Source organism: Phoca vitulina, unplaced genomic scaffold, assembly GCF_004348235.1.
Source record: "Phoca vitulina isolate PV1807 unplaced genomic scaffold, GSC_HSeal_1.0 scaffold22, whole genome shotgun sequence".
Lineage (NCBI taxonomy): Eukaryota > Metazoa > Chordata > Mammalia > Carnivora > Phocidae > Phoca > Phoca vitulina.
In genome coordinates, this window is record NW_022589725.1 from 8,920,366 (window position 1) to 8,936,440 (window position 16,075).

General features: G+C 43.2%; 1 protein-coding gene and 1 pseudogene across 2 annotated transcripts in view; one reads left to right on the top strand and one right to left on the bottom strand.

The window, feature by feature from the left end:
- RPN2 (ribophorin II) overlaps positions 1–16,075 on the bottom strand; it is a 59,903-nt gene that overhangs the window by 9,663 nt on the left and 34,165 nt on the right. For both annotated transcript variants that reach the window (XM_032419308.1, XM_032419307.1), the window contains exons 10-13: positions 6,772–6,863; positions 5,024–5,138; positions 2,518–2,712; positions 1,213–1,299 (exon numbers count right to left, since the gene is read on the bottom strand). In XM_032419308.1, coding sequence (XP_032275199.1) covers positions 1,213–1,299; positions 2,518–2,712; positions 5,024–5,138; positions 6,772–6,863 — 489 coding nt within the window. The remainder of the gene's footprint in view (positions 1–1,212; positions 1,300–2,517; positions 2,713–5,023; positions 5,139–6,771; positions 6,864–16,075) is intronic.
- On the top strand, positions 6,871–7,898 carry LOC116641553 (annotated as a pseudogene).

Below are 16,075 nucleotides of genomic sequence, written 5' to 3' on the forward strand. Positions count from 1 at the left end.
GCAGCCCCACCTGGGAGTCCTGTTCCCAAATTTTCGCCTCAGATCGTCTTTGCTGCCGCTGCCATTAAGGCATCTCTAACACTGTCCTGGCAGTTGCTGCCGCCTAGTTCACCCTACAACTCAGGCAGCACCCTTCATCATCACGGTCGTACCTTCTACAATTTCACTGCATTTGACAATCTTAAACAATGCTATATCAACATTAGGAGGATTTCAAAAAGAATCCTATTACAACACCCTTTGGGCCCTTGTCCTTTTTTTTATTAGTGAAAAAGGAGTAAGTAGTCTGCCTGCAACATTTCAACATTAATTCATATGTGGTCTGAATAGTTTCCACGTTATACAGTATGATTATTTCTCATGACTGCAAAACAGCCCACTGAGTGCGTCCACCTCCATTTCCTTAACCAGTGGCTCAAACTGCTTAACGATTACTAGGTTTATTTCATTTTGTTTATGTTTATTTTGTAAAATGTTTTAGAAACTTTTCAAAGTCTTTCTTTCCTTTTCGGTTACCTACTTTTTTTTCCTTTTTTAAAAGATTTTATTTATTTATTTGACAGAGAGACACAGCGAGAGAGGGAACACAAGCAGGAGGAGTGGGAGAGGGAGAAGCAGGCTTCCCCACAGGGCAGGGAGCCCAATGCGGGGCTCAATCCCAACCTGAGCCGAAGGCAGACACTTAACGACTGAGCCACCCAGGCGCCCCTGGTTACCTATTTTGATGCTCACCAGTCTCATGAGCTGAGCTGGGCAGAGACTGCTAACTGTGTGCACAGAAGGTGAATCTTTGGAGAGAGGATTGCCTGGGGGAGGAAAGCCCTGTCCTCCTGCCCAGGTGAGTTTTCCACCTAGAGGTCCCAACAGCCCTGATTTCTTTAGGAGCAGAGAGGAAGAAAGCCAAACCGACCCGTGCTGTAGCTCTCAAGCAGCCAGCTTAAGGCTGAATCTTCTGGATGCTTAGGAAAAACAGTCTCTTATTTTGTGTCTAACTATCTACTTTCAGGAAGCTGGACACTGGGCTCTGAATCTGTTTCTTCAAGCTCTAGGATGGGACTGATATTTGTCCTAATTCACAGGGTGGCGAAGCCCACACTATAAAATACTGTATGAACGGGCTAAAGAAGAAGCCAGAGCTGCAGCCCAGGTGTTTACTGCCCGTTTCATGTTTCCCCTCCATGTTTAGTGCAGGAGCCCCTAGGCTTCTGATACCTGAATTTCCTGTTTGGGGGTGAAAAGGTTCTTGGACAGGACAGTCGAGGGAGCATCTTCTTCAGGGAACTTGATGACCACATCAGCCTAAAAAAATAAGGGCAGTTTTTAAAGGCAAGGGCAGAGAAGGGGTTGAAACTCATCAGCAGGGTAGCCTCCTCTAACTCACATCCAGGACCATAACTGAAAATAGCTCCAAGCAGTCCAATCACTTCTGATCCATTAGCTGACAAATTGGGGCAGTAAAAATTTCAAGAACAAAACAGGTATTTGTTGAAAATGCTTTTTAGAGCAAGAGTTCCAATTTTCTACTGGTCTGGTGAGCCCCACAGAGCTGCTTAATACAAAAATCCCAGCTGGTATTCAGGCTGTTACAGGTGCAATCAAAAACTGCTTGGTGTCCCTGGGAAGTGTGATTTAGTCACAGAAAAAAAAAAAAAAGAAACAAAGAAAAGAAAATGTGCTCTTGTACAGAAAAGAGCCCAAAGTCCAGGAGAAGAAAAAAAGCTTTGCCTACAACGCAAAGAAATACAGCTGCCCCTTCGTCTTGCAGAGGGAGCGACCACCGTTCGAGGCCTGCGCTTTGGCCTCTGCTAGCTTTCCAACCACCTCCTGCTCTTGACCAGACTCAGGTACTCCAGCAAAATGGACCCATTTAGGTCTCACCGAAAGCACCTTCTGCAGGCTCTTCCCTAATGATCATTCCATGGCCCCCAGATACTACTCTGATAAACCTTGCAATTCTTCAACCCCTAGCTCGAATGTGATCTTTCGAGTTTGTCTCTCATCACACCAATCAAAGGTGAGATATATAGGTGAGAAGCACTATGTAAACTATAACACAGTAGGCAAAGGTTGGTTAATAGTTTATGAGCATCTTGCATATTCTACAACTCACTATCCCAAACCATCCTGAATTATCACAATTCAACTCTTACCATGTCCCACCCCACCCTAAGGCTGTACCGCATCTCAAAGACCGGGGCCTTTATCTCTTACATCTATGGATTCCCTATAGCATTTTGCTATAAAATGAAAACCTCCTTCAAGTGTAACTTTTCTAGAAACTCGCTAGGAACCACGAGGGCAAATTTAGGCTCCATTCACTCACTCAATTACTACTTATCAAGCACTAGGTGCCGGGCCATGTGCATAGCCCTAAGACTTCTAGTGGAAAAGAGCACAGACCCTCACCTCACCAGGCCTATTTACTGTCCTGCACAGGCGAGGCTAGGGGGAAAAAAGCTGTCTCTGTGGGTGGCACAGCCAACTCTTGCCTTGGTCAAGGCGCATCTGGGCACATACCACATTCCAAAGGATTGGGTTCTTCAAAGTGGCATCCCCGATGATCAGATAGAGAGTGTAGGTGCCGGATGCAGAGTCAAATTCGATCTTTCTCTCGGAGGTATCCAGTTCAAACTTGTACACATTCTTGCTGTCCGGCTCAGCAACGAACACCACTTCCTGGCCCGTCTTCTGGTTATGGAGTCGGACAAATGTCTGGATGGAACAGTACTACAGTCTTTAATCTGATCATTTCAAAACTCCCTCTGTGCCCAGCACCGAATCAACAAGGCAGCAGACTGTTGGCTCTTTTGTCGCAGTGGGAGCTCTGGGATCTGCCAGACTTGCCCAAGCAAGAGGAAGGGGTGAGTGTCCCACTCTCGGCTCCAGCCCCGAGAGCAGGGCTCACTTTTTGTTAGTATAAGAAATTTAACTTAGGGGTCCAGCCAATTCTCAACTACTTGGAGGCTGAATGCCCAGTTTGGGGATGATTTAAGCTCTTTGCTGCCGCTGCAATTTCTTCTTCCTGCCAGCCTTTTGGCCACTTTGCTGCCCAATTAACTTCTTCACCAGAGGGTGAAAAGAAGGGAAATGAGGTGGAACTGTAAGAGGCCCATTTTCAATTTCCTAGTGCCTCCAGCTAAAGATTTAGTGGAAGAGGCTTGGGGATTGATAGCAAGGCAGAGTTCTAACTGAGCAGAGCAGCCTGGTGTCACAGAGAGAGCCCAGGCTCTGAAGACAGGCAGATCTGCATGTCACGTAACCTCCTCGGGCCTTGAGCCCTTCCTCTTTACGAGACAAAGATGGTGGTGCCTGTGTGTCAAGATTCACAGTGATGGATGCAAAGCATTTAGTGCTGGGCCTGGTATGGTGCTAGCCAGTCAACAAACAGTAGCTGGGATTCTCGTCAGCGCCATGGTTCAAGTCTAATCACCTTACCCCGGCCAGTGGCACGAGAAACTAAGGCTTCTGCATATTAGAATTGCAGCAAAATTTAACATCCACGCAGAGCTTTTCTCTCAGGTGTTTCGAAATAAAGAATTGAACAAGACAGGTAGATTGGTTCCATTTAACAGATCATAAGGCATGAGGATTAAATGAGTTGCCATGGTCACACAATTCAGCGCTGGATCCATGGGAAAAAATGTAAATCTCATTTGTTACTTTACACCTGGGCAACAAAGAACAACCATCAAAGTATTCAGGGAAAGGGCCCAAAGATGTGAAGCATCCTGACTATGGCAGTCTTGGCCAAGAATGGGATTTAGGAGCCCGGATGCTGCCTGATCTTCCTCCTGCCATAGCCAAGGGCAGGCGGCAGCCAGGCTCACCTGCAGAATGCAGGCTCTACCTGTGAGGTCTCTATGCCATGGTTCTGAGGTATGATCTTGGGTGAGTCAAGTATTCAGTTAAAGTCACACTTCCTCACTAACTCTCCCTGTCCTAGCCCTAATCCCACCAATTTAGTCTCGTGATTTCTTCTCTTCACATTCTTTCCTCCCTTGTGCTGTTTTGCTGGCAAATGTCATTCTGAAAAGGAGCTGGGAAATGCTAACAGGTTGAAGTGCTTTGAGTCAGTGAGCCATGGCTAAATGCCCTGACTGAGCTCTCTGGAGCTCTCTGGAGCTGGGGGTGGAGGGGAGAGGAGCAGAGAAGTGCCAGGGTAGTGGTTCTGAGAGCAGCCACTCTGGGGCCCCGGCACATGTGTAGCAGTTGGAGCTAGAAGGGACAGAAAGCAAAAGGTTTCCAAGTGAATCCACTCACCTCAGTCATCTGCTCTGAAGCTATCTCTCGGCACGAACTCGAGTCTGCTATAGCTCTTGCTCAAGGATCCCTACAAAGCACCTAAACCAAGGCCACCAGGTCCCATGCTCTTTCCCATCTTCCAGCAAAGTATTTACCTGAATTTCCCTTTATAATACTGCCATGGATGGGGAAGGGCTGAGAGCAGTTATTCTCAATCAAGGGGGATGACAGAGGTGGGGTAGAAGGTGTCATAGAAGACAAGGGGCCATATCAGATTCTCTGGGGAAAGGGTATGATTTGAAAATCTTTTAAATAATAATTATCATTATTTTATATATGGAAAACAAAAATGAAAGCTGTTTCTTTCATAATACAAAGCAGACACAAGTTAAAAAGGGTTATTCTTCCGATTCCCACAAACTCTGCTGTGGTCAGAACTAAACGCTTTGGGCCTACTGCCTAGGTTTTCCTTTTTCAAAATTATTTCAATCTATTTTGTTTTTGTTTTTTTCCTCAGAAAGAAAAAAGCCTCAATTAAGTGCTAATCTGCCTTAAATATATCTTCTCGATACCGGCTGATCTTTTAAAAAGAACGGTGTCTTCCACATTCAGGGTTACCACCAGTATATGAGGGGACAGTGTCATGTGGGAGAATGTGATGGACCATCAGGGTCCAGAGTGAAGACCCAGAAGCAGGGGTTAGGACTGTATACACCACACCAACAACCCTGGCGTGCGTTAATGTTGCAGACGAAGAGAAGCACCTGGGCTTTCTCCTGACCTGGTGAGGGGTGAGTTCAGCACCAGTGTTCACATCTACCAGCTGGAAGAACAAAGCAAAGTTCTGGTGGCTGTCTGCGATGAATGTGCCCTTGGCTTTCGCTGGGTAGGTCACCCTGAAAGAGACATGTATACAGCAAGTCTTCAGAGAGGATCTGTAGATCTCTGAGAATGGAATAAAAAAGACAAACGGCACTTCACTGCCTAATCCTCCCTCTCCCACTGAAACACTTTCCTGCTGTGGACAGACAGGAGGAGAGAAGCTGTCTGTGGCCGGAGGGCAAACTGCACTGAGGGAGCCAGGATGAGAAAAGTACAGAATAAACTCCTCGGGGTCTGGGGAAATGCTACGTACAAATGCTCCAGGCTTTCCCTTCAAGGACCTAAGGGTAAGGATGTCAGCTCCACCACGTCAGGCACCAGTGGGGTGCACGCACGCAGGTGGAGTGGAGAGCCGGGTGGGCGAGACCGCCAGGGGAAATCATCATGGCGTTGATGTTGGCAGTTACGTGTGAGCGAGGTTGGGAGATGAGGGGGTAGGAGACGCAAAGCAAAGAAGGGCACTCATCCCTTTTTCTTTTTTTTATGCTGTATTTTTTTTCCTGGACACAGCTTCAATGTATTTTTCTGCCTGAAATTGGGTTTTAAAAAGTCATTTTCTCAAAAGGCAGACTTGATGAAAAAACTGTTCTTTCCACAGCCATCTCCTGGGATGGAAGGGTAAGATGGCCAGGGGAAAAACCAAGCCAAATGGCTCTAGAGCCCACACCTGGCTATATTTTATACTTAGGCTTTATATTTACTTGTGAGCAATACCAACTCTTCATTTGTATAGAGGATTAAACTTTGCAAAGCATCCTTACGACATTACTTCCGTGGATTCTCAACAGTGCTCTCATCTCCAACGTCACTGAAGGTAACTAAGCCAGAGGCAGAAAGCCCAGCCCTTTCAGAGGACTTAAAAGGAGTGAATGCTTAGCTTCTAGGCTCTGGCTAACATCTTCTGTCTTCATAATGGCCTTGAGGGTTCACCTTCCTTCTCTGGCAGCTAGAGCCACCTAGGTGAGTAAAGCTGGGGTCCGAACTATACCAGGGGTCTAGATGGGCTCCCCAAAAACAAGGATCTGGGAGAGGGCTGACAAATAGACTTCACACAGTGCTCTGGCACCCCTCTAATCAACTGCCAACGGTTATCTAGAAGTTGGTGTTAAAAAAAGATTCTGAGTACAGCAAGAGCAAATGCTATGACTGACAACGTGAGAAAGGAATTCACAGCCCCAGTACTAGGTATCTGCCATCTCAACTCTAAGGGCCTCTGAGGCCTCCAACCAATTTCAGACCCACTGTGGGCCAAAGTGAGTTGTCATGAGGCCACTAAAAGCAGATTCAGGACTATGAAGATAAAGAGATTATACCAAAATATAAACACACTGCTTCCTTCATTGACAAAGTCTTGTCTTTAAAAAAAAAAAAAAAAAAGAACAAAGTCATAAGAACTAAATAATGTGCTTGGTAGCATAGCTGACTTGGACTCAGATGTTGCCTATTCCATTGTGGACGGACCACCCGTATAGACAACCCCCAAATCTGCCGGGATGCTACTTGGCGCAGTGCCAGCAAAACTGGAACCTCTTTAATTGGGGGTGCAAGTTGGGTCGCTGCTGACACAGAAACGGGGCTCAGTGCCTGGGCGTGCTCCTCTCAGAGCAAGCCTGGGCTTCCCCTGTGCCGAGAAGGCACCCCACCTACCGGGTGGTTTTGGGTGCAATGCTCTGATCCTTATCCACAGTGGAGAGATCAACATTCGTGATGCCAACTTCAGTGGAGATCTTGACTCGGAGCTAGAGTGAGACATATGAGAAAATCACCAGGGTCTGCCCGTGGACACTGCCGAGTAATAATCGTTAAAGTCTCCCCTCCCACCGCCGTCATTTCTAAGTCAGAGTCTCCCAAAGAGCCTGAACAGCTACAGAAGCCCTTCATTGGAGGTTTGAGCTTTGAAACAACCGATGAGTCTGAGGAGCCATTCTGAGCAATGGGGAATGCTTACGGACTGTGTGGTAATGAGAGATCCAAACACCAAGCGCTCCAGAGGTTTTGGGTTTGTCACGTATGCCACTGTGGAGGAGGTGGATGCAGCCATGAATGCAAGGCCACACAAGATGGGTGGAAGAGTTGTGGAACCAAAGAGGGCGGTCTCAAGAGAAGATTCTCAAAGACCTGGTGCCCACTTAACTGTGAAAAAGATTTTTACACTGAAGAACATCATCTAAGAGATTATTTTGAACAGTATGGGAAAATCGAAGTGATCGAGATCATGACTGACGGAGGCAGTGGCAAAAAGAGAGGTTTTGCTTTTGTAACATTTGATGACCATGACTCTGTAGACAAGACTGTCATTCAAAAATACCATACTGTGAATGGCCACAACTGTGAAGTAAGGAAAGCCCTATCTAAGCAAGAGATGGCTAGTGTTTCATCCAGCCAAAGAGGTCGAAGTGGTTCTGGAAACTTTGGTGGTGGTCGTGGGGGTAGGTTTGGTGGGAATGACAACTTTGGTTGTGGAGGAAACTTCAGTGGTCGAGGAGGCTTTGGTGGCAGTTGAGGTGGTGGTGGCTATGGTGGCAGTGGGGATGGCTGTAACGGGTTTGGTAATGATGGAAGCAACTTTGGAGGTGGCGGAAGCTATAATGATTTTGACAATTACAACAACCAATCCTCCAATTTTGGACCCATGAAAGGAGGAAATTTTGGAGGCAGAAGCTCTGGCCCCTATGGTGGTGGAGGCCAATACTTTGCCAAACCACGAAACCAAGGTGGCTGTGGTGGTTCCAGCAGCGGAAGGAGCTACGGCAGTGGCAGGAGGTTTTAATCACTGCCAGGAGACAAGGCTTAGCAGGAGAGGAGAGCCAGAGGAGGGACGGGGAAGCTACAGGTTACAACAGATTTGTGAACTCGGCCAAGCACAGTGGTGGCAGGGCCTCGCTGCTACAAAGAAGACATGTTTTAGACAATACTCATGTGTATGGGCAAAAAACTCGAGGACTGTATTTGTGACTAATTATGTAACAGGTTATTTTAGTTTCTGTTCTGTGGAAAGTGTAAAGCACTCCAACAAAGGGTTTTAATGTAGATTTTTTTTTTTTTTTGCACCCATGCTGTTGATTGCTAAACGTAATAGTCTGATCATGACGCTGAATAAATGTGTCTTTTAAAAAAAAAAAGAAAGAAAATCACCAGGAATTAACAGGCATATCCAAATTGTCCTCACAAAGATGATCCTAGGATGGGAGTCTTCAATGATTTTAGTAAAACTGACTCAGCCAGGTAGGATGTCCACCTCTCCTATCAACAAGGCTTAAAAGCAACTCCTTGACTCTTATCCCTTCTTTGGCTTTGGTTGGATGGTATATACTAAAAGGGGAAAACAAAATAGATTTTTTTCACGTGCCCTTTAAAATAAATAAGGGGGAAAACCTGTGAGCAGTAACCTTCAAATAATTCAAATTAACAAGTACTCAATTCTAAGGACGGCTATTGTTTGCCACGTGAAAGACTTTATACAACGGACTTTATAACGACGATTTCATTTAATCCTCACAACTCTCTAAACTAATGCTATTTCAGAGGAAATTAAAGATTAAAAAGATAAAGCCGCTCGCTCAGGTCTAGCTGGCTAGTAAGCGACAGCGGCAGTATTCAAGCTCAGGCACTCTGACTCAGTGTCCGTGCTCTCAGGCACCTTGCTACCCAGCTTCCCAGCAACACTGAACTCTAGGCCAGGCAGTACTGTAGGTCTGCCCACGAAGACATAAGACGCCACGGCTATCATCTGCACCATTTACCAGGTACTTCTGGTTTTCCCTCTGAGCACCGTAGAGTTGTACTCCCCTGACCCCTGGAGTCAGGTGTGGCCACGTGACTTGCTTTGGCCAATGAAATGTGAGCCCCCTCAATGGAAGCTTTAAGAGTCAGTGTGTGATTCTCTCCTTTCCTCTGACATGGACATAGACAATGTGCAGAGAGAGGTTTGCTCCTTCAGCCTGGGTCCTGGAGTAAGGACAGCATGAAGCCGAGCCTCCAGCTGACACACTAAGATACTAGCATGGGTAAAAAAGAAACTTCTGCTGTTCTAAGCTACTGAGACTTGGGCTTTGATAGAAGCACAGACCAGTCCATCCTGACTCTTAAGTGTTTGAATTCTATGCGTGCCTTATAAGTATTTTCACAAAGAGGAGCTAGCCAACACAATAAACAAGAACTTTTTAAAAATTAGATTAAAATAAGTATAAAATTCCAAGAGGCAGAAAACTTTCTAAAAGTCTATTCATGGGACATTTTTAATCTAAAATCTAAGTTTTAATGTGCAAATTATTAAAACCCAAGGCACTTCTTTTTTTTTTTTTTTTTTTAAGATTTTATTTATTTGACAGAGAGGCACAGCGAGAGAGGGAACACAAGCAGGGGGAATGGAAGAGGGAGAAGCAGGCTTCCCGCGGAGCAGGGAGCCCGATGCGGGGCTCGATCCCAGGACCCTGGGATCATGACCTGAGCCGAAGGCAGACGATTAACGACTGAGCCACCCAGGCGCCCCCCCAAGGCACTTCTTATGTGCAAACATATCCATAAGACTTCCAAATATTTGATAAGCTTGAATGTAATGCTTAAGGAAATCCTTGCCAAATCCACTGGTTTATAGTCTAAATCAGGATCCAGGAATAGAGGGAGAGGGCTGGGCAAATAATTGAAGGACGGCTTTGGCATTTTGCTAAAATGCACTATCAAGGTGTGACAGCCTCAAATCAAGGGCAAAGAAGAAAAATTAAAAAGGGATAAAGATAGCTATCAAGTAATTTCTTTTAACAGCCTTCTCTCCCACCTCCATAATTAACTATTTTGTGATAACGGCCTCAATTATCATATTGAATAGGGGTATTCTGTTTTACTTAAAAAACAACAACAACAAAAACCTAAAATGTAGAAGATTTATTACCAGAGGCTGTAAGGATATTATTACCCCCTACTTTTGAATATACAGCCACCTATTGGCAGAATTATATTCAGCAGCACTGCCTGTCACAGAGTCTAGGCAACCGGGTGAATCATGGTGGTAGGGAAGGGAAATAGATGGTCTTCAAGTTGAATAAAGTCCCAAGGAAAGAGCTTGGGTGGGTGGGTGGGGGGCTCTCCTTCGGCTCTTTGGGCTCTGTGCTGAGCAAACAGCTTCACAACTCATAGAGGGCTGAGAACCAGAGCAAACTCTGCTATATAAAACCCAGTGTGGAGAGGCACTGACGCCATTTGAAGAAAAACTAGAGTGGAAGGCTCCAGCAAAGAAGCAGTTGTGATTAGGCTACTGATGTTTAGCAAGACACCCCACCAAGATCACTTTCTCTATATCCCCCTTGAGCATCTGGAACACCCAGGTGCAGGGGATATACAGAGATGGTAACATGCACTTCTCGTCCTACAGGGAAGCACAGGTGCAAAGCTAAATTTTAACAAACCAGGCTGCTGCTTTAATGGAGGGATGTTCCAAGTGCTACAAAAGCACAGGAGAAGGAACTGTGACCTAAGTCGGCCTGGGGGTAGCCCTTGGTCAGGGAACGGGAAATTTGTAGCAGGAAGGTTCAGCAGTCCTTCAGTTTGGGGAGAAGTAGGAGTTTAGCAATATTCCATGCTATCGAAACAATCTGTCAAGATTGTCATGCTATCAAACATCTGCAAACAATGCAAATCAAAATCTCAATGAAAGACCACAGTTAACTACTCTGCAATCTTCATCAACATTAACCAGATAATTCCTTCTTCACTTCTTTGACTCATTCTCTTAATGGCTCACTCATTTAATTTGTAAATGTGATCTTAAAATCACTGTCCCACCTAAATGTCCATAAACAGGACACTAGTTACATGAATACACTATGAATTACCATGGAATAATTTAAAAAGACAAGGTAGATGTCTACGGACAGATACAGAGATATTATCACCTACTTTTGAATACACAGCCATCCATGGACAGAATTATATTTAACAGCACTGTCTGTCATGGAGTCTAGGCAACTGGGTGAATTATGGCAGGGGAGTGGCAGAGGGTTGTGGGGGGGAGGCCATCAAGTTGAAAAGACCCCAGAGGGGAAAGCTGGAGCCTCTACTTTGTGACAAGAGCAAAGCATACAGCTGTTTATAGAATAATCCCTTTTGTGTAAACAAGAAAGGATATGCATACATTCATTAATATATACATCCTTCTTTTTCTTAAAATGAACACAGTTAACTGTCAGATTCTTCTGAGGAGAGGAGCTGGATTGAAGGGATGAGAGAAGGTTCTTACCTTTTATTACATACCCTTTTGCACTTTGAATTTTTTTAAACTACATGCATATTTTACTCCTTTTTTGAAAAAAATAGGGATTATCTGAGCAATGAGACTGTGTGCCATATACTTTCTTCTTTATAAACATTTTGTATTAAAAAGCACCACTCAATAAATATGATTTGAAAAATAATACTCTTCCTTTCTGTAGATGGGTATATACAGATAGATGTTTAAAGATTTGTGTAAGGCTCCGCAATGTATCCTCATTATAATGACAGAAAAGCCATCAACTTTCTGGGTTTTTACTTAGAATCCTGAGTATAAACTTTCAACAATAACATGGTCGCAAAGGTCTGCTAATCAAGATTCAACTGTGTGTTTGTTCTAAAGACATCATAAGCATTCCCAGACAATACACACACAATCAAAAATCAGAGGGGTAGAGGAACCATGACAAAAGGGCAAACTGCAGTGAACTCAAGTCATTCTGGGCTTGCTCTCAGCACTAATTCTAAAAGGCTCCCTAAGTTAAAGGTTTCTTTGCTGCGGAGAAACACTGTAGGGCTGTTCTTGAACAGCGAACAGTTTAAAAACAAGTCTTTCTGCTCCTAAAATCTTACTACAAATGAGTCTCTAGAAACACTGAAAAGAAAAGCATTTCTTTTTTTAAAGATTTTATTTATTTATTTATTTGAGAGAGAGAGAATGAGAGCGAGCACATGAGAGGAGGGAGGGTCAGAGGGAGAAGCAGACTCCCTGCCGAGCAGGGAGCCCGATGCGGGACTCGATCCAGGGACTCCAGGGTCATGATCTGAGCCAGAGGCAGTCGCTTAACCAACTGAGCCACCCAGGCGCCCAAGAAAAGCATTTTTATGCTACTCTTTTAAAGCAAATTGAGAAATAAAAATTATTGTAACTTCTTTCAAAGCCGCGTTGTGAAGAATTCAGAATAGGATCCCTGTGGGTTAGCTGCTTCTTCCTTCATACTAACACTTCAGGATTAGTTTTTATAATAGGAAAGGGACCTATTTAGCCACTTTAAATGCAGCTAAGCCTGCTTTACACTGAATCATACTAGTCCTTTCCTTGCCTGTGCTGCATACCACATATACCTCAAAAAATGTTTTAACACCAGGAAATGCAGTCTTTCTGCTGAGAGTAATAACCTCCCTGTTTAGCTCATTACTGTCAAAAATAATGGTGCATTAGGGGCAATTAATGCTAATGACAGCTTCGAAAACCCATGTTTCCCCTGACAGCAAGTTCAATGTCAATGACTGCTATTACAGGCCTTCCACACCAAACTACCGTTAATGCACTCTGACCAATGTCAAGCATCTCTCAGGAGAGTAAACAGGACCTGCTGACCCGGGGTCGCTCTGAGGCTCTGAGTGTGACTATTACTGAAATTACAAAGTAAAGCTGCATATGTGACAGAGGTCAGAACACACGTGCGCGCGCGCGCACACACACACACACACACACACACACACACACACACATAAAGCTATAACATAATGAAGGAGAGATTTTGTAATGCTCACTTCATCACTGGGAAGGAGAAGGACAGCAATGACCTCAGTTGGGGCTTATTATCATTGCATGAATAACAGTTATTAGCCATTTCTGCTATTTTGCACTTAGATAATTTTTCCAACAATCACAGAAACACTTGGACAAACACCAGATTTGAAGTTATAAAAAGCCAAGCTGTTACAGTAACCAAGACAGCATAGCATTGGTATAAGGAAAAACTACAGACTAATGGAATACAACTGCAAGCCTAGAAATTAACCCTTGCCTTTACGGTCAACTGATTTTTGATGCCAAGACAATTCAATAGGGAAAGAATGGTCTTCAACAAAAGGTGCTGGGATTTCCACATGCAACAGCTGGATTTCCACATGCATAAGAAGGAAGTTGGACCCTTCCCTCACACCACATATAAAAACTAACTCAAAATGAATCAGAAACCTAAATGTTAGAGCTAAAGCTATAAGAGGAGTAAATCTTCATAACCTTGGATTAGACAACGGTTTCTTAGACAAGGCACTTAAAGCAGAAGCAATGAAAGAAAAATAAAGAAACTGAACCTCATCAAAATGAAACCCTTTGTGCTTCAAAAACCAACATCAACAAAGGGCAAAGACAATCCACAGACTGTGAAAAAATATATGCAAATCATGTATCTGATAAGAGACTTGTATCCAGAATATATTAAGAAAGTGTAAAACTCAATAACATATAAGAAAAAAAGAAGAAGAAGATAGCAAGAGGGGAAGAATGAAGGGGGGGAAATCGGAGGGGTAGAGGAACCATGAGAGATGATGGACTCTGAAAAACAAACTGAGGGTTCTAGAGGGGAGGGGGGTGGGAGGATGGGTTAGCCTGGTGATGGGTATTGAGGAGGGCACGTTCTGCATGGAGCACTGGGTGTTATGCACAAACAATGAATCATGGAACACTACATCTAAAACTAATGATGTAATGTATGGGGATTAACATAACAATAAAAAAAGAAAGAAAAAAAAACTCAATAACATAGAAAGACAAATAGCATAACAAAAAAAAGGAAATAAGAGATAGATTGGAAAGGAAGAAATAAAAAGAAAAAAAATTTTAATGGGCAAAGGATCATCTGTATAGACATTTCTCCAAAGATAAATAAGCACATGAAAAGATACTCAATATCATTAGCCATCAGGGAAATGCAAATCAAAATCTCAATGAAAGACCACTTCACACCCACTTAGGATGGCCAGAATGAAAAGACAGATAACAAGAGCTGGTTAGGATGTAGAGAAATTGGGCCCTTACATATCACTAGTAGAAATGTAAAATGGTGCAACTTGTTTGCAAAACAGTTTGTCAGTTCCTCAAAAAGTTAAATATAGAGTTTATCATATAACCCAGCATTCCATTCCTAGGCATACACCTCATATAACCGAAAACAGATGTTCAAACAAAAATGTGTACATGAATGTTCACAGCCGCATTATGTGTAATAGCCAAAAAAAGTGGAAAAACTCCAAAAGTCCATCAACTGATGAACTGATAAACAAAATGTGGTATGTCCACACAATGGAATATTACTCAGCCATAAAAGGAATAAAGTACTCATACATGCTACAACATGAATTAACCTGAAAAATATGCTAATTAAAAAGGCCAGACACAAAATGCTACATATTATATGATCCCATTTTTATGAAATATTCCAAGTAGGCAAACCATAAAGACAAAAAGTAGATTAGTAATTGTCAGTACTGGAAAGAGGATATATTCCTATAGAATAAGGGATGTTTACTATAGACACAGGATTGTTTTCTGGGGTGATAAAAGTGTTCTGGAATTTGATAGCGGTGATGGTTGCAAAACTCTGTAAATATACTAAAAAAACACTGGGGCCCTGGTGGCTCAGTCAGTTAAGTGGCCGACTCTTGGTTTCAGCTCAGGTCATGATCTCAGGGTGGTGGGATCAAGCCGTGCTTCGGGCTTGGCATTCAGCCCGGAGTCTGCTTGAGATTCTCTCTCCCATAACCTCTGCCCCTTATCTCGTGTGCATGCATGTACTCCTCTCCCTCTCTCTAAAATAAATAAATAAACTTTAAAAAATATATATACTAAAAACACTGAATTATATATACTTTAATGGGTTTGTGAATTATATCCTCAATAAAGTTGTTATTAAAAAAAAAAAAAAAAGCCAAGATACTTTGTGTAGGATAAAAAGCTCACCCTTCAAAGATGAGTTACCATAGTTCTAACAGCCCAGGAATGTAGGGAAACATCTTTATACATTCCATCCTTTTCTTCTAAAATGGTTTGAGATGGAGACTAAGCACTGAAAAAATAAGGCTTGGTCTCTACTCACAGGGAGTTCCCATTCCCAGTCAAATGAAAAAGCAACACATATAAGCAAACAATGGTAATACAATACAATAAGAACAATTATCAACAGGATATAAAATACTATAGCAACAAAAGTAAACTTTAAGTATATTGAAGCCCTAAACATATATATAGGGGGAAAAAACCTTAAAAACCGTTAGAAGAAAATATTGGAGATTATCTTTATCACCCTGGAGCTGTATAGGACTTTTTAAAAACACAAAAAGCACAAACAATCTAGGCAAAGACACTTTTTTTGTGTGTGTAAAGATTTTATTTATTTATTTAACAGAGAGAGACAGGGACAGAGTGAACACAAGCAGGAGGAGTGGGAGAGGGAGAAGCAGGCTTCCCAAGCAGGAAGCCCGATGTGGGGCTCGATCCCAGGACCCTGGGATCATGACCTGAGCCGAAGGCAGACGCTTAACGACTGAGCCACCCAGACACCCCAAGGCAAAGACACTTTTAAATTAGGCTTCACTGAAAATAACTTTTGTGCATCAAAAGATGCCATAAAGCAACACTGGGGGAAGATATCTGATGCTTATAACTAAGGGTTAGTTTCCAGAACATAAACAGCTGCTAAAATTCAATAATAAAAAGACTAACAAAACAAAAGAAAAACAGACAAAAAGAGACAACAATTCACAGAAAAGGAAAACTAAAAGGCCAATAAACAAGAAAAAATGCTCAATCTCACTAGGAAAAACAGTAAAACAAGACATCATTTTGGAGCGCCCCGCTGGCTCAGTTTGTGGAATGTTGGACTCTTGATCGCAGGGTCATGAGTTCAAGCCCCACATTGGGGGCAGACATTACTAAAAAAAATAAAACTTAAAA